Source organism: Prorops nasuta, unplaced genomic scaffold (assembly GCF_024137725.1).
Source record: "Prorops nasuta isolate Cenicafe-Biocafe unplaced genomic scaffold, Cenicafe_Pnas_1.2 PNAS00014, whole genome shotgun sequence".
Classification (NCBI taxonomy): Eukaryota; Metazoa; Arthropoda; class Insecta; order Hymenoptera; family Bethylidae; genus Prorops; species Prorops nasuta.
Genome location: NW_027116811.1, coordinates 6,362,224 through 6,384,276, shown reverse-complemented (window position 1 = coordinate 6,384,276; position 22,053 = coordinate 6,362,224). Strand labels below are relative to the sequence as shown.

At 32.9% G+C, this 22,053-nt stretch overlaps 2 protein-coding genes across 6 annotated transcripts; one reads left to right on the top strand and one right to left on the bottom strand.

The window, feature by feature from the left end:
• The first annotated feature begins 5 nt into the window (after positions 1-5).
• On the top strand, positions 6-20,472 carry LOC136778240 (dnaJ homolog subfamily B member 6-like). 5 transcript variants are annotated; one of them, XM_066734905.1, is made up of 9 exons: positions 6-140; positions 503-659; positions 14,467-14,574; positions 14,791-14,900; positions 15,322-15,432; positions 16,440-16,613; positions 17,394-17,646; positions 18,327-18,416; positions 19,258-20,472. In XM_066734905.1, the coding sequence occupies exons 3-9, from the start codon at positions 14,510-14,512 to the stop codon at positions 19,394-19,396; spliced, it is 942 nt and encodes a 313-aa protein (XP_066591002.1). In that variant the 5' UTR covers positions 6-140; positions 503-659; positions 14,467-14,509; the 3' UTR covers positions 19,397-20,472. The 5 variants fall into 5 exon arrangements, with proteins under 5 accessions (XP_066591002.1, XP_066591006.1, XP_066591003.1 ...); XM_066734906.1 differs by having other exon boundaries at positions 20-140; positions 451-659; XM_066734909.1 differs by lacking the exon at positions 15,322-15,432.
• A 294-nt stretch (positions 20,473-20,766) lies between these two features.
• LOC136778241 (acyl-CoA-binding protein-like) lies at positions 20,767-21,986 on the bottom strand. The gene is made up of 3 exons (XM_066734911.1): positions 21,669-21,986; positions 21,376-21,490; positions 20,767-21,074 (listed from the first exon to the last, which is right to left on the bottom strand). The coding sequence occupies exons 1-3, from the start codon at positions 21,681-21,683 to the stop codon at positions 20,932-20,934; spliced, it is 273 nt and encodes a 90-aa protein (XP_066591008.1). The 5' UTR covers positions 21,684-21,986; the 3' UTR covers positions 20,767-20,931.
• Positions 21,987-22,053: the final 67 nt, after the last annotated feature.

Here is a 22,053-nt window from a genome sequence, read left to right as displayed (position 1 = left end):
CGTTGAGCGTACTCTCACAGATAAATACAGAGTTACCTAATTACTTTACCTCTTTACAATATATCACACGACAACTTCTCAATAAGAGAAAGAAGAATCTTCGTGGATACATTTAATCGTTGATTATTTTTCTGTTTTTAGTAAGTAATTATTTTCCATTTTTTCAATTTTTATAGTCAATACAGTGCTAAGCTTGGTTAAAATAGTATAGTATAAAATAATTAATCATAAAGCATTATTTCGATAAGATTTAAAGCAATATAAGTTTTAACGTATATTTTATAACCTACAAATTTTAACCTTTGACCTTTTTTTTTATTAGCAAACAAAATAACATTATTCAATAGTTTTTTGAATACATTTTTTATTAAAAAAAAATCGCCAGCCGGCTTTTGCCGTTATTGATATATAAACATATTTTGAATTGAAATTGATTTTGAAATAATCTAGAAAACTCGAAGTGCCGCCATGATGTATATCGATTATCGAGCTTTGTTTGCAGCAACTTCAGGCGACAGTTGCGTTTCACCACTTTTGTCGTGAGGATTGTCGTTCGAGCAGTGTAACAACCTCCAATCTGAAAAATAGGATTATCCTATCAGTGTTAAATTGTTTGTAGTGCGTAATTGGCGAATTGGAATCAGGAACCACTTTTGTAGGTACGTACAAAAGATTCTTATCAATAATTTAATCAGGTTAAAATAAGCAAGAAACGAGGCTATCTGCATTTACCACAAAAGCGTGATTAATGGTGCACAACGATAATTTTCCATAACTTTCCTACTCGAATGTGCTCGTAACAAATGTATCCAGTCAATCCAGACGTTATCTATCCCCTCTCTTTCCTCCTATTTCTTTTTTACCACCTACAACGAACTCCGTAGTAATTACATCGAGCTTTTCCTTCGCCACTTTTGACTTTAAAAATGGTTGCTACGAGCTTGCAAAGTGACAAACAGAGATTCGTTTCTCTATTTCAACATGTAACGTGTTCGTGAAATAGACGTGTCATTTTTCGTTAATGAATTCCAAATCAATCGCGATTATACTTTGTGGAGGTGTAAGCTCCTTAAAGAGTTTTGAGATATTTATAAAATCTTTGAGGAATTAACAAGTGATAAATGAAGCCTGTAAAGAAACCTAGATATAAAAAATTGTTTAATTTTTCCTTATTAATGAGATGCGCCTGTGCTGTTGCCTCAAACCCTTGTTCAATAATCATTTTTCCTCACTCTTTTTCTAGGTTAACTTACTATTTAGCAAGTAATTCCAAATTAATTTAAAGTATTATATTATTGTTTTTTTTTCTTTTTCAAAAATTAGCAATATTTTTTATTGCTGTTGCAGTTGTACGTTACTGTGTAATGTCTGGTTTTATCAGTTAAATAAGTGTAATCTGGTAATTTCTGCCACACTTTTAGTTAAATTGTATTCGGTTGGCTAATTGAAAGTAAAAGTGAAATATCGCGGAAAGGTGATAACGATAACAATCAAAAAAGTTTGCCGGTGACGTGGTAAACTTGCAAAAGATAAGGTCTCTTGAAAATAACGTGATTCAATATGACATTTTAGTTTAAAAGTTTTGCTGAAATGATTGCAGAAAAATAGGTAGAAATTATCCATGTTTCTGATGGATGGATATGATTTTGAAATTACTAGCGTAATATTTTTGAGGTTATACCGAAAGGTTAGAACGTCCACAGCAGCATACTTTGCTTAAAGGAATTAGTATAATATGATTTCATGTTCATATTTCGACGTCACTGGATAAGAGATTGTCTCTGTCTATCTCTTTCTCTCTCTAGAAGGTTCTAATTTTTAAAAAATTTTATTATGCAAAACAGATTAACGTCCAGGTGTATTAAATAGAATTAAATAAATCAAAGTGTAAAATTCTTCTGTTAATTTAAATACAATTGGCAAGAGAAGCAAAAGCAAAACTGCTATTAATCTCACGTTATAATACAAGATGTTCTTATATTTTTCGCGACTATTATTGGAACTGATACAATTACTTATTGTTGTTATTATGGTTTTTATGCACAAACCTTTCCCTTGGTACTTGTTTAATCAATAATAGAGGGGCAGTTCGAATTAGTTAATATATAATTGTTATTATAAAATGTTCTATTATTTCTTTTTAATTTCAATTTATCTACATTGTTCAAATTTAATACTTTAATTACATATTTTAATTTTATTGCTTGTTAAATTCTCACATTAATTTGTTATTAATTGTCGGTAGAGAAAAATATTTGTACAGATATTTTTGAATTTAGTTTAATTATAATAACAATAATGATAAGAACAATCGCGTGATGGTATTGGCTCATACGTGAAAATTGATAAATGTAATTTACAGTTCCCCCTAGCGGAACTGTCCGATTCAGGCTGATTATAGTTCGACGGATTGTTTGATAGTTCCCGTTTAACGAAGCCTATAAAGGCCAGTGTCTACTCTTCGATCTTTTTAAATTACGTTTCATTGATTCTCAACGAATCGTAAATGTAACGTATTCTCTCTCTCTCTCTCTCTCTCTCTCTCTCTCTCTCTCTCTTTATTTATATATTACAAGGAAAGAATCACATATGTTTGACTCTGTGTTTGTGCTCAATGTACTTTAACGCATTAATAAATCCTGCCTGAAACTCATATACCCATATAATTTCTCTTTCGTTCAACTCAAACTTACTAAACTTTGTTTTATTATACCAGACATGATTCTGTTTTTATTCTCTGCTGAGCACTTCCTATCGGTTGAAAAATGAGAACGCGAATTAGAGATAAGTAAATTAATGTCCCAATACTAATAATATAAGCGATACACGTTTATACCGACGAAGCTCACTCAAAGTTCGTTTTACCTCAAATATCAAAGTATTCCATTTTACATATTTTTCTCTTTTACAGTTTCGTTTTTCCCATCGCTGAGTTTCCCGCAATTTTTGGTTTAATGCTTTAAATTTGCCACTGATATGCACAAAGCGTGCTTCCTGTCTGCGAAGGTCCTTTCAAGAGAGAAGCACGTTTGTTTGGGATGCATTTTTTCTTTTTTTTTTTTTCTTTTTTTTTTAACGACGATACACAATTACGAGTTTGGGATTTTTACACTGAGAAGCTCGTTCAATTATGTTATCGTACAAGGAACTTGAAGAAGAGAAAATAAACATTACAATTTCTTTTTTTTTTTATCTATGTTTTTTCGATTTGGCACGACTTAAAATTAGAGTACATGATTGGTTTCATTTTTTATATTTATATTATTTATCCTTTATAGAATTTACTTACAGGTAAACACAATATGAGTCTATAAAACGTTATTGCTTAACGGCTATGCGTGAAATGCGCTCGTGTTCCGAGAATCTGAATTAACTCGTCCCTTGTGTTTTGCGTGTTAAACGAACTGAGACAGTTCGAAGGAAAAAGGAAAAAAGAGTAGCTTTGCTGCTTGGATGAAAACAGAAACAGAGGAGAAGAGGGACAGGACAGGACTCAACGTGTATGTATACTCACAGTATGTTCAACATTGGCGTAGAATACAGTCTTTTCTCTGGAAGCAAAACAAAATTTGCAAGATCGATTAACTTCATTGACAGAGCTGTTTATTTGGTGTATCCGGATAATTTGAAATGCCTTGAAAGGAAAATTATCTTCGGACGATCAATCCCAGGGTTTCATAATTAGTGAAAGAGTGGAAGGGGGATTGAGAAGAGGAGAAAAATGAGAAAATTGGAAGAAGACCGAACGAGAGAAGCTGAATGCGTGTAAGCGAGCGACAAGAAGGGGGGTAACACGAGGATAGGTGGGCGTCCTTACGCTTAAACGTAGCGTGACGTCAGTTATACATATTTGGCCAGCCGACAAACGTATCGGAGAAAAAGGATTTGGCGCGCGTTGCTTCTTCCATCACATTTCTCTCATATCCTTCACTTCCACTATCCTTTTTTTTATTAATGCTCATTTTTTGCAACAGTTTGCTCTGCTTTCATTCTAGTGCTCTCATTTTTGTTCTAGTTTATTCACACGCATCCCTCATCCCCGTTACACCCCTTGTTTATATTTCTTTATTTTTTTTTTTCATGTACATTTATTTCTCTCTGTTAAATTTAGCGTTTTATTTTTTTCTACAATCTTGATTCGTTTTTCTCACTCCATTTACCCTGATTTACCTATTTTGTTTTTCCAGTGACATAACAACTACGTCGACCCATTTACTTATCTGGATTCCTACAATTTTGATCGCTTCGTGACTCGCCACTCAATGAATTGCTAATTCCAACCAGAATTTCTGCCATTGCTGGACCGTTTTCTTAATCCTACGTCTTTTTGCTATTTTGTCGTCACGATGACATAACTATGACGACCCATTTACTCATTTATCTTAACAACGTTCACAATTCTAAATTCTTCGTATTTCAAAACTCAGTCCACGTGGCATACATAGTGTCAGAAATGTTCCTAAAATCTTTCTGGACTCATTTGGACACGTTGGAACGTTTTAGGAATATTGCTGAACTTTGTATGCTATATAGAATGCAATTGCTATGTTTCATCTCATGTTCTTTCATTATTGAACCATTTTTCGTCCCTCTCCGAAGGATAATCCACCGAATGCAACAATTGTGATTTAAAAGTAATCTTCTTACGTTGTTAGTTTTTGTTTCATAACGTATCAGAGCTTTAATTATAAAGTTTGTCGCCATTGACAGGCGAAAAGTTTTTCTTGGCAGTCGAGTGCTGAGAAAATGAGGCGTCGGGCAACTGACCCGGAAACCGTTACTCTATTCGTAACTAGACAAGTATTATATACATCTGAAAGTTGCAACTTTGTTTAATAATTGTGTCATTGATCAGTAATGCATTATTAGTTTCAGAAATTAATTTTCCAATATATAGAATGCTTTGTTGTCTCCCTTCATTGCGCAGTTTACAGAATAATAATAGAGCAAAGTTGGAATAGTTTTTCCAGTGCCTAGGACTCGGTCTAGGACGATCGACACCAATGAATGGCAAGTTCAGTCAGTGTGACACTGATCCCAAGCCACGTACAAAAATTCCTCGCTTGGAAACTCGATGAAAACATACAGGACGTCTCTTAGAAAGCAACTCTGGAATTGCAATAATTTTCTTTCTTCGTTCTCGTTCAATTAAGGAGTATCTGGTAAAAAGCATTTATCCTGTAACCTTAACGACCTTGCACGTTTCTCATCTACTTTTTTCATTTAACACTAATGCTAACAACAAATTTTTTATGCACGTGTATTTTCATTTAATAAGGTCAACTTGACTTCTGAATGGTTGGTTTATTGCTAATTACTATATAACATTTTTTCAGTGTCACTGGGTTAAACTTGGAGATTACAGTCACAATCATCTCACCACTACAGTGCTTTCTAGAATTCTAATCACTAACAAATCCAATAAAAATGTAAAATAACATTGTTGGAATGATTCCTTTATTATTTATTTCTTGCATACCAACACATGCATAATCAAGTAAAAATGTGAAACTGCGTTCGGTATATGCATACCAAGTCTAGTGATGTTTTTGTTGTATGGATGCATCGATATTTTGTATGTGTGTGAGCACCCGTATAATGTAGTATGGACATTTTGATGCATCGTGTTTACATTCATAGTGTACATGAACACATACGTACACGAAATATCGACGTATCAATACAGTATGGGTACCATTAATACAAACACAGTGATATTACAGTAAGAGTTTGTAGTGGTGTTTGTGCATACTATCAATGCTATCTATCAATATTTCTGCTATTTTCGTAGAACTTTTCAAGTACGTAGAGTTACACATTCTCTCTTTATTGTCATTATATTATGCTCGTTAGAATTATTGAAGTTTGTTTATGTTTTGATTTGTTAATTTTAATTGTTTCACCTTTTGCAAACAAATTCATTTATTTATCTGGATGTTCCTCTATTTTTTTTATTCATTCAATTATTTATTCTAACCAAGTAAATTTCTCAATGTTAACACTCACTGTAAAACTTTTTAAACTCAATTATTTCCCAATTTACGCATTAAGCAAATACCATGACAATATGTATGGTTAAACTTTCCATTTGTTATTTCCCACACAAACACCATTCGCCCCTCTCGAAACCCCTATGATTGTATTTGATCATCGTCCAATATTTATCCAATTGCTTATCTTGCAGCCAAATGTAAATTGGACTTTCCCTAATGAAATGGTGAATCTTGTTGGCAATTTACGAGATAGCGAGAAAAGTTTTGATCGTTTCGCTTAGCGAGAGTAATTGGAACTAAAATACCGTTCCCTTGACATTGAACGTTTCCAAGTAAAGTCCAATAATGCCATTTATCACGCGAGTATGTGTCTATATTTATATAGACAGGAAAAATATTTCTTTTCCTCGATCCACACACTCGTGTATAAGGTTTTTTAGTCTATATATCCAGTGGGATATAATGTAAGAGGAAGCACGAGGGGATCAAGGAAGAGGATGTTGTTCGTCACCGAGATAAAAGACTTTGACAATTTTATTCCCTTCGTCCAGTTCCAGTAGGAATAAAAAATCTAGCCACACAGAAATAGAAAATAGAAAATACAAAAACACGAAAGATCAATATCTATAAGAATTTTGGCATCGGAAGTGGAAAATTCGAGTTCCCGACAGGTGTTGGTTGAATGGTAAACGCGAAAATTGCCAAGTGAGGGCACTCGGAATTGGTCTATTGGGCAAACTTCCAACTTGGAAAGAGTAAAACCCACTGGCGATCATACCGTGCCTCCTGATTTCTTGCATAATAATGATCTTTTATTATGCCTCATTTTCCACTCAACCATCGCTATTCCCACTTTTTCTTTCTCGACATTAAAATTCTATATAAAACGATCGACCGCTCTTCCGACACCAATCTCGAATGATTAAATTCTGGTGAAATTTCACGATTTCTTTCCACAAGCTTTTATCTAATCCAGTGTATGTTTTAAAACGAATCTTTATGGTTTCTGGTTCGAAAGCAGAACACTGATACTTCATTTGAATCGAGTGGCTGATTCTTCGCCGAGTTTCTGGCTGTGGTTAAACGATTGGAAAGTCGCCCACGGTGAGCGACCATGTTCGCGATGACTGTACACGCGTATTATAGATACTAGAGCTTACCTGGATCGCGTTCCTCTAAAAGTATGGCTCGCAAAATTCTATCCAAAAGTGGTATTGCCCTGCTCACTGCTTTTGACAATTTATTTTCTTTTTTCATTCAACAATAATCGAGTGGGCGAAGACATTTTCATTTTTCATTATTGTGACTTTTTTATGGAAAATGTACTTGGGATATATTAAAGCGAGATAGAGGTTATATATATATATATATACTTATATAGGAAGAGATATCAAATAAGTAACAGAAATTATAATTGTTGTACAGTGATACTTTAATTAAAAATTATGCAGAAAGAGAGAATTTGGTTGTTTTTATATCTAATTAAACTCTGGACGTCTCATTCGTTGACCTTGACCCGAACTTTGAAGCAAAAATGGTAATGCAAGACAACGTCACGACGAGGATTAAATCATAACTGTCTTCTCGTTTTAACGATAGATCACAGTCCTCTCTCTCTCTCTCTCTCTCTCTCTCTCTCTCTCTCGTATTCATTCATTATATACACAACTCTATATTTCTTTCCTTTCCTCCTTTCTCTCTCAATTATTTGCGTCAGCCTCTCTCGATCGCGTTATGATTCACACGAATGGTGCAACGCGCAAAATACTTTACACGAATTCTAAGCAAAGACCCAACCTTGCTCGAACCTTATTGGTCCAAATAATTTTCAAGCAAAAATCCTTCCTCCAGAAAATCTTCATCCAATGACCTTTGATATCACAATAACTCTTATCAATATTTCTACTTGAATTTATATATTTTCATGGATGAACATTAAGCGTGCACAATAAGATCCTTAACTTTGCATTATTTATTACTCCTTACGTTCGAAGTACTCTTGACTGTATTCGATGTGATAATTCAGAGAAGAAACGTTTAGCTTAATAGTTTCTTTGTCCGATGGAACGACTTCCAGTCGTAAACTCGAAAGGAGAATTTTGTGTTGAAAGAGACCGAGGGGAGATCATTTTTGTGCAAACATTCGGTGAGTGTACTTGGCTGGATGTTGTGGGAATGTGGTGAAATGTTTTAAAATGATGCAGTAAATTGCTTGGAATATTTGAGGATTCTCAAATTGCAATTTTTCAAACTCGTTTGTACAGTTTCACCTGTATAATGGAACGTGTCTCTTTGTTCGTTGCGTAGGTCGAGATTGACCTTGAAGAACTTGAATTAAAAACTTTACCCTGTCATTTGGCGTGCATTGACTGTTTCATCATTCATCACTCGTGATTCAGTCATTCTCTTAGCTTAAAGATTATTAACCCCTTGACTGCATTTGGCTCTGTACTACAGATTAAATTATTTTAAAAATATGATAGAAATATATTTACAAGGTTTTTTTATAAACCTTTGGATAATTCTTTATTATTATTGTACCTAATGATTTTTATTGACTGGTATCTTTTCAAATGTTATTAATAAAGTCTATTTTTTATTTTATACAGACTATTCCTTTATGTTATATATATACAGAAAGTGGTGATTCTATAACTAAAAACAATGGTGCTTTTGTTATATAAGATTTCTTTAATAAATATTGAATGTTAAAATTTTTATACAAAATTAGAAATTAGTTAATATTTTTCAAACCACTTGAGATAATTTATTGTTTGGTTTATAGTGACTGTCAATGAAGGTGGAATTAAAAAATATTGAGTATTTTCCAACTTTTTTTGTAACAGAATTTTTGGAATAAATGTTATATGTGTAAGTACCATTATTTTTCCATGTAAAGTAATCCCTTTAATACATATATCATGTTAAGGAACGTGTTGAATATAATGATGTACTTATGATACCCTGGAGCTAAAATGTAAAACTTAATTTATTTTTTAAATCAAAGAGATTAATTTTTTGTGTAAGATCTTTTTGAATGCAAAAAGAAAGAAGCTTTAAAAGGGTCTTGTGCAAAAATCTGACATTCCTTATAATCAACGAGATAACATTTTCTTATGTTTATGTCTTTATGCTCTGAGACGTGTGAAGTGCTTATCCTGTATAAGGGAAAATTTTAGCACAGGATAATAAAAAGAAAAAAAAAACACGAGTTAACGGGATCCCTCATGCCGACATAAATTACACAGCAAAAAGCGAATTACGTGTCAGTGATACAGCATTATTTCACCTCCAATATCAAACTCATTATAGTAGTATTTTGTTGACGTTGCAAACTACTCTTTCTAGTAAAATAGTCATATTAAAAAAAATAACAGCTTTTTATACAAGTAACTATTTTCAAAAAATGTTTTTTGTTAAAAAATCAGACTATTTTACTTGCAAAAATAATTCGCAATGTTATTGAAATGCTAAAATTAGTCTGAAATTGGACTTCAAATAAAACTATATCATCGACACGTGTTTTGGTTCTGTAATATCGGTACGAGGGATGATGACATTAACCACGTGACTGTGTTTGTCCACTGTAGAAAATAACTCTATTCGTGTAGTGTCATCTCAATACACTTGAAAAATTGTTATCATCCCCTGAACAATTAATTCTTATCATAACTATAACGCATTTTATGAGTGTGACACCTGTTCAGATATTTGTAATGAAATCTATTGTTTACTTTATAAGAGAAATTTAACACGAGGAGAGAAAGAGAGAAGATAAATTGATATAACTGTGCCCCTTTTATATTATACGAATTGTACTCGATTGTGCAAACGTCATAAATTTCGCAACACCTGAACGTAGTTGCAGTATTTAGCAGAGTGTGTACTTCCAGATACAGATACTATAACAATTTCCTTTTCACTGACCCAAATCAAAACGTTATTTGCTTTTCTTTGTTCCTCATTTTTCTTGCACTTTGTTCATACGCAGCTTTGCAACGTTTCAAGGGAGAAGCATTAACAGTGTTAATTCTCATCAACACCGATAAGTACAAAGCGAGGCATGCAGCCAGAAAGTAACCCTGAAATAACTCGGGAAGGAATTGGGAATAAAGGATAGAAAACGTGTGCACGAGAGTAGTTGTCGTTGGAACGACGAGATCAAAGTTTGAGACTCGCTTGATCGAGCTAACGACACGCAGAGGTCGATAAACACGGATGGATCCATTTGTCAGTTTCGACGAGGGGAAATAATGGAGAGTAGTATTGTGTGTTAAGTGAGGAATAAAAATGGTGAAACACAAAGTGGAGATTGGAGAGAAAAATATCATAACGACCTCCACCTCCACGTTTCAATCTATTTTCGATAACCAACCAGACTAACTTTAGCTTTTTCGCCGCTCCACGCTTAGACCTAAAGCTCAGTTTCCACCGAGAATCCGTATCCGACACGTTCAACAACCTGGCCCTCCTCTCGAGAGCTTTCGTCCATTCCAATCTGGCACAAAGCTTCTCTTGTTTTTTTATCTCCAATAAACACTTGAATGTTCTGCAAAAACTCGTGCCAGTACTTTCGTTAATAGTGAAAAATGTAACAATTATTATTTGGTTGAATTTTACGAATTTTGCAACGTAATAATAATATTTGCAAAAACAATAGACATTTTTTCCTCGTGCGAGCTAAAAAATCTTTTTTTCGTTGTCAGTGATGGTAAAAAGTGTATTGATAGCTGATTTGATTTTCTATAAATTATGTAAAATAACGAAATATTTGTTACGACTAGTACCAACAACTGTGCAGTGTTTAAGTATAATAATAATTATATGAAAAAGCACTATAATTTTATTTGGAACAAATAATGCAGATGATATTATTTTCCAAGTCTTTTTTTTTTGTAATTGTTATAATGTATTTCTTAATCTAAAGGAAATAATAGGTTGAACAAGTTTCCTTTGTGCCTTTGTTCCGAGCCATTCTGTCTTATGATGTTTATCAACTTCAGGTAAACACTTCCTTTATCTTAGGCAACTTTCTTGTTGACGTTGAAAGTTGTGTCATGTATTAAAGAAATTATTCGTAGCTAAACTTGACCTCAGATGTTTACTTGCTTTGCTAACCTTTCTCCTTTATTCTATTTCGTATTCAAAACAAATCAAGTGTCATAAAGGCTAGTTCACAACAAAGTTTAAAATAGAAATCAGCAAACGCCCCTTCGTTAACGGGATCCCTCACGCGTGCTTTACCGACAGTACAAGTTAATAAACAATTCGTTTAATAAAAGTCAAATGCGAAGCAAATTGCAAAAACGGGCTTCTTTATGACAAGGCGCCAATTCTAACGAGCCAATCGAGCTTAAAAAAACTCAAATCGGATGAAGAATAACGCTGTACCACTGTCCCGCGTTCTTCAAGTGGAAATAACCAAAAGTAACCTCTCTTCAAGAACGCGGCACAATGGTACAGCGTTATTTTTCATCCGATTTGAGTTTTTTTAAGCTCGATTGACTCGTTAGAATTGGCACCTTGTCATAAAGAAGCCCGTTTTTGCAATTTGCTTCGCATTTGACTTTTATTAAACGAAATGTTTATTGACTTGTACTGTCGGTAAAGCACGCGTGAGGGATCCCGTTAACTGGCAGCTAATCTGGAAAGAATTTCAGTAAAATTCTTTCGACTAATCGTAGTATTTACTCAATTGAATTTACTCACTTTTGTTTTATAAACAAAAGATTATATATACTTGTGAAAATTTATTTAAAAATATGGTGAAACTTAACAATATAATTCTAATTTTTATGCTTATCCTTGTTGAGTTAAATTTAGAATTTACTATTTTTGCATGGAAAGAAAGGGGGATGAATCAGTTGAAAGTACCATGAAGCACGTACACTGGAATGAATCTATTTTATTTATTCCTTTTTTGTCAAAACCCATACTGTTTCCTTTTACATAGAAACATTCAAGATTTATAATATCAATATGCCATTGTGTGAAAATGTGTTTGGTGATTTTGTTACACGAGGATGACTGTAATTTTCATTCAGATCAGGGTGATATTTTGATGTTGTTAGAAATAAATATAAATGATTTGCATTTAAACATGTGTAGATTTTTAGGGGTTGAAACTGGCACGAACATGTCCTTTCTATACTATGCAAAATTGATTCGCCGACCTTCTGAGTATATTGTAGTATAGAAATTTGGCAGAAAAAGTGCGAAGCGAAGTTAACCAAAAGGTTGAGGAATCAATTTTGTATAATGTGTCTACCATCATCAATATTTTTATATTTCAACTTTTCAATGCTATAGCATTATCAATTAGCATTGTTTCACATGCAAATTTGCCTCGTTCAAAGCACTGAAGATCTTCTGTCATTTTAGTTTATTTATTACATTAAAGAGTGCACTTGATCTGCAATGTTTACTAAATGTAAAATTAAGAAAAACTTCTCAATTACATAAAGTTAATGCCACTTGTTTTTTTTTTAAGAAACATTAAAGATTAGTGAATTTAGCATCGAGATTGGGGTGTTACGTGATTTTGTCGAGGATAGGTGTAAATGATTCAAAATTAAACGTGTTATAGATTCGTAGGTGTTGAAGCTGGCACGAGCATGTCCTTCCTAGCATCATTGACAAGCTTATTTCTAAACCTTTCAACATAAAAATATCATCACCAACCATTATTCCACTCGTAATTCCAGGATTCATAAATAAATAGAAAAATTGTTGTACAAGCAACAAAGTGCATACTAACTGTATTTACATTTCAACCTTCTGAACTCTGTAAGCCACCATACAATTTTAACTTAACCTTGTTGTTTACATCTAAAAATTAAATCACTTTAAAATTTTGAGAATCTTCAATGTTGTTACTGGGTTCAATGAGTTAGTTTCAAAACATTATAGCAAGGTCGAGTTGAACGAGACCACTTATATTTGTTGTCCTACACAATTTTCAATTCTTAAGACTTACCAAATAAGTGAAGCCATGTTGAAACTTAAAAATACTCAAAATTCTTTAAAAAATCAACGATATTATTTTTCACAATAAGAGATATTTATTCAACAGTATTAAATTTTTATAAATACATAAGTAGTATTGTTGAAATAACAAATAAGTGTTTATCAACATTTCTGATAAAACTATAGTATTTCGGACATTATAAGAGTTGGTGTAACATCTGATCACTACAAAGTTTATACAAAAATATTCTTTGCTATTATTTGAGAAAATTTAGGGGGCGGGGGGGGGTCTGTGTCCTTTTAAGGTAAAGGGTCAAAAATTGAACGTTCATCGAGTTGGCTGTAAATACAAATAGGTAAGAAAATAGCTGATGTATCCTGGGTGATTCATGATATGACATTACATATATACAGTATACATTCTATATGTATGTGTGTATAGCGTACAAACGTAAATAATACATGCACAAGGATGGTCACATGTGCATTAGAGCGGAGGTTGCACTTGGCAGTGGCCGTGCTCTACTCTCGTACTAATACACCAATACATTGCATTATATATATAGTATATATATTGCTGAACTACTAAATTGTTCAGGCGCGTAGTTAGCTAAGACCCCCACGCACACAAGCATAATTGCGCTATTTCGATCACTACATTGTTGTATTGTTCTGTTGAAGAATTGAACACACATCGACGAAAATCTCAAAGCGAATTAATAGAGTGTTAATTAACCTTTCAATCTCTATTTCATTCCATAGAAGAACGTCGATTAAATTATCACATTGTCACGTTCTACGATGGCAGAGTTGTATAATTAAGGAGAAAATTACCAAAACAAATTAATAGTTTTTTCTATTCACTGGTGCATTTCAATAAGTTTTAGCTCATTATTGTGTTGCCTGATTGCAAAAAAGACAAAGTAAATTGATTGAATACTAATTATTAATATTTGCATTTTTATGAGTTTTTTGCTTCTTATCGAATCGCTGCACCAAGTCTGATGATTAACTTCTGAAAATATAAAAGAACACGAGTAGCTCGTTAATAGACTAATTGCATTTGAATACCTATGCATCAACGTATTGTTAAATTGTTCAGGTATCTCCACGACAATGAAAGTATACAGCTATATGCAATTAAGTGTAACATTGTTATATTCTTAGCCTCTGTATTTTGCAAGAAAAACTTTCTCAATGCTGCTCTGTACTTCTATATGCCTCTTTGTCCATTATCTATTTACTATAATTATACACTCGACAAAGAACAATAAAAAGGTTCATTAAAGGCTTTCCCTCCTCTCTTTTCCATTTTTTAAACTAAGATATTTTACGCTATTTTAATTGAAAAAATATATACACAATTTTGTGTCAGTCTGGCAACAGCTCTTTAATCATAGCCCCTTTAAAATTAAAGTACAAATATGAGTTGGTACATGTTTTTAAATTAAGAATTTTAGAATGAAAAAAAAATTCAATATTTTTAATACTTGAATTTATTCGACAGGTGGTTGCCCAGGCCCTGACACCCAAGCGCAAATACAGTAACAATGGTCGACTACTACAGAGTCCTTGAGATATCGCGAACTGCCACAGGAGTTGAAATAAAAAAGGCGTAAGTATAAATCCTTGACAATATTTCAGCAAAAGTCCTCTCTCTAAAGTCCCTTTATTTTACAGAAAAAATATTTTCGTATGATATTGTTGAATAAATATTTGCTGTTTTTATCATTGAAATCAATAAAAACATAATTGAGCAATTAACAATCGTAGTCTTAAGTATCTGTGGTTTGCCCTATGCTAACGAGTGTGTTTTGGGTGATTTTTTTAGGTACAGGAAGTTGGCACTGAGATGGCACCCCGACAAAAATCCTGAAAATCTGGAGGAGGCTAATAAAAAGTTCAAGGAGATCTCCGAGGCCTATGAAGTATTGAGCGATGGTAAGCTCAGTTTTGAGCTGCTAGGTGCAAGCTTTGCAGTTTTTTAAATGGAACAATTTAAAACTAGGAGGACCACAATTATGGGAAATTTGAAGTTTATGGTAGAGCTGTGCTTTGCATGAGCTTCTGCCTCTTTTAATTTTCCTACCTGTTTAATATATGTATGATACACCGGGATCGACGATGCCCGGTTTAAAACAGCTGATCCTGTTTAAATGTATATGTATAAACTACAAAATTGTGCGTCCTTGTAATTTAATGTAATCTTTAAAATTGTTAGCGAGTAATTTTAAAATACTTAGAAAATTGTTTGTAAAATCAGCTGTTCTACCCTGAAACTTGTTCAAGTTATATAATTAATTAACAGTTATTTATTGAAAATGTTACTGAATTTTCGTATAAATAATCGTCTCCAAACCAGATGCTAAGAGACGAAGCTACGACCAGCGATTGTATCAGAAGGCGTCCTCGAGGCCCGGCCGTGGATTCACCTTCCGGAGTTACTTTGACTCTCCCTTCCAGCGATACTTCGGTACCACTTATAAGAGAAAAGACTTTAAGAGTGTTTAGAAGCGACGCGAGAAAATTCAGGATAAAATTGCTTTGTGAAATTTTTCATCTTAAAGAAGAACTAGTATTATAATGTACTCATTTATCCACGAGTTATCTCTTGTACAGATAACAAATGGATATAAAAAACTTGTTCTCTCTTCTTGCGTATCATGATTCATACTGGAATAATTGAGAAAGATTTAGATGGAATATTTTTGCTCGAATTGAAGGAAAAAGGTCAACGCGAAAGAACGAGTAAAAGCGGAAATGATTTTAGTTTATGTACAATGATTGATTTCCGGCAGCAAGTGCCAATTAAGGCATCGCTATGCTCGTGGAATGGACGAAGGACGGATGAATTAAAAATACTATTATAATTACATGAGAACTCTTAAAGATCTTTCTTTCTTTCACGAAGTGTGATTCGCCGTTATGCAGCTAACATTTTATTTACTTTGCCTCGGCTGCTTTGGATTTTTTTCTCCTTTTTTTTAATACCTCCTTTGTAAACTATTAATTCACTGGCTTTTCATTCATCATTAATTCATAAGCTATTAATAGTCTCGTTATTTTGTTAATGATAATTGAATTTCATATATTATTTAATTAGAATGTTTTCCCTTTGTTCAAAACAATTCATTGCATTTATCATAGTTACTTTTGGCAATTTTAATACCAGCATTCAGTGGTTAAGGATATTATGTTATATATAGCAATGTTCATTAATAAGATCAAAGGAACAATACTTGACTTAAGGGTAAATCTAATGTAATTTTCTCTGGGGTCTTAAAATTTATGGAGCATTTTTAATGTGTATTATTAATTAAAAGAGAATCCTCCAGTTTAATTCTTAATTACTGCAGATATCCAACTAACTCGGCAAATTTGCAGAAACAAACGCTTCTTGGAGTTGAAATGGAAATCTGAAAACTGAATATTTTTATTTCTAAGTTTCTTTGTTAATTCTAACTATCTCTTGTCTTGCAGATAAGAAGAGGCGTGTTTATGACCAATATGGCAAAGATGGACTGCAAATGCCTGGCAGTAAACGACGCCACGAGGATGAATTCTATACACACTTTGAAACATTTGCTTTCCGTGATCCAGAAGATGTCTTCAGGGAGTTCTTCGGTGGAAGCCCATTCGAGGACCTGTTCGCTGGTAAATTTTTGTTGGAAACTGTAGCACGCATGATCGACATCTTTAATTTGTCGCGTAACAGCACCAATTGTATCCATTTAAACATCTTCAAATATTACTTTTTTTTTACTGACCGTAGGATATAGTTCTTACAATTGTCTATTGTAATGTTATTTATGTACAATGTTTTATTCGAATAAGTGATAGAATCCAATAATGTTAATCGTTCAAAGACACTGCTTATTACTATGCGCACGATTCAGGCTATTCATTATTTTGATATAAGAGTGTATCAGCAATGATGCACATAATTTTAACAAGATATTTTTGAGGATAAACCAAGCTGAAAAGTCCTCTGTATTATTTCTTCCATAAAAGTATCATTACGGAGATAATTCGTTTAGAAAAACTGAGAAACCAGGGCTTTAATTCAAAAAAATAATTACTTTATTCTCACTTTCATGGGCAAAAATTTTTTGATAAACAAAAGAAGCTCATACTGAAAGAGAAATGTCAATGAAAATGAGAGTAAAGTAATTATACCGTTGAATCTAAACCCTAATTTCTCGTTTTAAACATTAATTATCTTGGTAACGATGCTTTTGCAGAAAAAATGGTACCGAAATTTTCTGCGTGGTTTATCCTAAAAAAAAATTTAGTTAAAATTATATGCATCACTAGCTAATACACCCTGTAGATTTAGTCTTTAATCTGTGTAACTAATCCCATCAAATGTTTATTGAATTAAGAAAGATTTGTATCATGTGTGTCGTCGTGTAACTAAATTTATTTATTTTTAAGGAATACATGGTGCCAGTAATCGTCGAGGATCGCACAGGCACAGTAATCCAACTAACAGCATAAGCACCTCCTTCTTCAACCAGCTTGGATTTGGTTTTCACTCGCCGTTAGCTGATTTCTTCAATACAGGAGTAACAGGATTTCAAGCAACAAATTCATTCCCTACGTTCGATGCAAATGGTAGCGGAGCTAGCATTAAGAGAACTAGCACTTCCACGAGATTTATCAATGGAAAAAAAATCACAACGAAAAAGTAATATCTTCTACAACGTGATTAATTTTGTACATAATAATTTTAAGGAGCATCACACGTGCAATGACTGTTGAGTCGGTGACTACTATGTATACGAATGCACACAATCGATTTTGATGAATTATTTACGCGTTTGTATACTTAGTAGCAGTCGACTCAACAGCTACTGTGTGTGTCACAGCCTTAACCCTTACATGGCACATCAGGGTCAGAGTGACCCCAACATTAATTTAGTTTTTACTGATATCATTCACAATATCTTTTCTTTCGGATATTTTGCAAGTATTCAAAATTGAGTTTTGATTTAAGAAATTATTCCACGTCAAATTTTGGAATTTGTAGAGCTCTCGACATTTTTTTCATTTAGTTTAAGTTAGTATCTTTTCTTCCGCTTTGACTTATTTTTGTCAAGTGCTGCGATGATTCCAGCATGTCATATACGTTTCATTGAGATAATGTGCCACATAAGGGTTAAATTTATCTCCGAGTACAAGATGGGAAATTGATTTTTTTGCGGTTCGGCTAACTTCACTCTTTGCTTTAACATGAAAATTAATATACCATGATATATAGCCAGATCACACATGAATCATTTTCCCTTAGTATAACATAATATAAAGATATTTCTGGATGTATTATTTTTTCTTAAATAACTAGTTTTCGTTATATTTTCTTTATAGAGTGTTCGAGAATGGGAAAGAAACGATAATGTCCTACGAAAACGATGTCCTGAAGTCTAAGACGGTGAACGGAGTACCACAGTCAATAACGTACAGTTAAATTCTCTCAACTACACATCACCAATAAGTCAACTAAATAAAACAAATTCCTGTCGTCACGTTTCTGTTATTTAAACGAACTTCTGCTGGCAACAAACGTTCCTGATAGAGTAGTGATTAATAAGATTTCGAGCCCTTGAACTGAGATTTGTGTTGATAACGTCCTACCAAAACTAAGAAAATTAAGATTACCTTTTACAATTTCGTGTTTTGTGCCGCTGATCGATGCAACTGTACTTATAGACCACCCTCAAGGAGTGCTCTAACAGCGCAATCGCATAAAAACATTTTTAACACCTACACACAAATACGTACGCGAGTGTGTGTATTCTAATCAAATTTTACTTAATGACTGTCTGCTTATGAAGCTTAAAAAGATTTTCTGCGAATAATGCTTCGGTGTTTGAACACATTTCCTTTAAAGTATAGGTACAGCTTTAATTTAACATGAATTTTCTTTTAACCAACTGCCAAACTATTTTCTTGCTCCTGTTTTGTGTAAAATTTTCATTAACCGCTCTTATAAACATTGGAAAGCTTTGGAGAGTGTTTAAGAATTGTTAGACTGAGACTTTTATATTCAATGAGCATGGTAGCGTTTCGGGTAAAAAATACATTTTTAAATGGCGCTTTAAGCACCAATTACTCCTTGAGGGTATTCAGCAGCAAGGTATTACTATTAACGTGAGTTTCAGTAAACGGAAGTTGATTTGGAAATGAGATGACAGAGAAAATAGCGAAAGGCACGCTTATGTGTTTGGAACTAACAGCTAACCAGGACAACAGCAAATGCCTGTGTTTCGTCACTTTTTTTTTTATTTTTTCTCGTTAGGTCCGGTGAAGATGGTAATTCCTCAATGGGAACGTCGGGTGAGTCTAGGAAGCAAGCAGACTTAATAAAAGGTAGCAGAATAAAGACGCATCATCTGCCTCATGTGACTAAGAAGGTGGAAAAAACCAAAAGGAAATAGAAAACCTTCTGAGAAAATACGGAAAATCTTGAAGCACCAACGTTCCTTTCTAAACGGCTAAGAATTTCATCTTTTATGATAAATTGAACTCTTATAAAATGTGAATTTGGTGTAAATTTTTTTAATCGAAGATAAGAAGTGCTTTTTTCTTTTTCATTGAACTATTCGATTATTTATAACGAGCGATCATAACCTAAGTAGTCTGGCTTGATAATCTACAATTAAAATAAAATTAATTTCAAGTTAGTATGTGATTTGAGACATTTCGCACTTATTAAAGGCTGTGCATTATCTTCGCTTTTATTTGATCCGATAGCTTGAATTTTGATGTTTAACTAATTGAGCATAATTGATTTAGATTTAAGCAATTAGATTGGATGAAAGCAATTTATATATTCATGGATCAGTATCGTTGAGCTTGGTAAGCGAATAGGATCCGATACCAATCCGATAGGGAAAGACAGACTTTTTTTAATATGGATAACGCACAGCTTTTATGGGTAAATTTTGACAATTTACAGCTGTAATGTTCATGCAAATTTAGCTTTATGGGCAACAGTTACTCATAAGTTTAACCTTGAGGTAGTTTATTAAGTTGCAGAACTGATTAAATGTGGCAGAAGCCATGAATTTCTAAGGTAAATGCGACTTTTGCGAACGTGAGAGCACGTGAATATCAATACTTAGTTTAAATAACCATTAAAGTAAATGAAACTGCATAAATCCTTAATGTAACTATCAATACTTCACTTTTTATCAATATTCTGCGTGTAATCATCGTACTTAAGGCCAAACCTCAAACAGTTTATTTACTGGACTTAAGTTCTTATGAAGTCAACTAATTGCAAAAGTTTCCAATTTTCACAACGTCTCATCCAATTTATCTGTAGCCACTGCGTGTTTTCACGATAAAATGGACGGATTTTCCTATAATTTCGATTCCTGGCAAATAACTTTCATTGTAATCTCAACGATTGTGCGTTTCCGTTTAAGGGACTAGTTACTCTTCATATGTGTATATAATGGATAAGGAAAAAGTGTTAAGCGTAAAGAAATACATTATTAATGTGCACTAATTTCTGTGTTAATTTCTTTACAATGATAGTCCTATTAAGTTTTTCAAATTATTGCATACACAATTTATCATCAAATTTATCATTGAATTTGATAATAGACATGTAATTGTTGGAAACATATATATACATATATATATGAAGTTAATTACTTTATTTTAATTCAAGCAGATAGGAGAATATTGAAATTATATTGTACTTTTTAAATACTTTCCTATATCATTGATAGATTGTGTACCTGTGTAGCGATTTTCCTATAATAATATAATATGAAGGAAAGAATTTTGTATTTGTAGTAAACTTTTAACAGTTTATTTTTGTGCGTACCAATAAATTCATAAAAGGATATAAAACTCTTACAGATAAACTCTGTACACAAACAATATAACTTATAAAAACAATATTAATGTAAAATTCCATTGTGCTTGTAGTTCCTTTAATTGTTGTAGGTTTTCAATTGGCTCACTTCTTCCCAATTGAAGCTACAAGTGATTCCACCTTGGCTATATATTGTTCCTTTGCTGCATTTTGATCAGTACCCTTTTTACCTTCCCAAGCATCCCATTTGGCTTTTCCTTTGAAATCTAGGAGGCCGCCTGGTCTTGCTATAAGTAAGTAGAAAAAAATAATTATTATTTTTTGAAGAAAATTAGTAAATCATAATTAGGCTGGAACTTGATTTAAATATAGAAGTTTTTTATAAAATATTTTTAAAAATTTGCTTGAATGATTTAAACTATTTACCTAATTCTTATGAACTTGTCTAGATTAAAAAAAAATTCTACAATTTTATAGTTTATTTCAATCAATAAGTTTTAAAAATTCTCTATGTTGACATAAAGTTGCCTAGTCTAATCATAATGATAATGTACAATAAATACATATGAATGATATGATTTATAATACCTGTATTACAATCTCCTACTGTCGCTTGCTTATATAAAGCATATAATTCTAACAGATCAGCATCAGTGGGCTGTGTAGCAAGCTCTTTGACTTCTTCTGCAGCCTTGTTAAAACTCTAAAAAAGAGTATATCATATAGTTTATCAAATAACTAAGAATACGCCAAATAGCCATTAAGTTTCTTTCCAAAAATTGGATTTTAATTTTTTTTTTTCATAAAGTTTTGATTTTCAGCTATTAGATAAATTTCTTAATCAATAAATATTTAATTTGTTAGTAAGATAAGATTCTTACCTCGTCTAAAGACATTGTTACAAGTTCTGATCAAATTACGATGAAGTCACTTAACACACTTTCACGAAGAAAGTACGAACGGTCACGTTCATAAAATAAGCAGGAATGATTTGTGATAAGAAAAAGTGTCAAATAATTTACCCTGCGCCCAGTTTTGTTTGATTCTATTTCATGAACTTTGAGTGGGGATGACTTCTGAATTTACGTCGATTGATAAGAAGCTATGCACGAAGTTCTTATCACTTCCATTCATCAACATTACACGATCATCCGATGACGACGTGCCATTTGCCAAGGTGCCAAGAGTGATAGAATGATTAAACAAACAACACTTGTTACTCCGTAGTTAAAGTAGGTTTTCCTAAGTTTCCTTATCGGGAGAGTA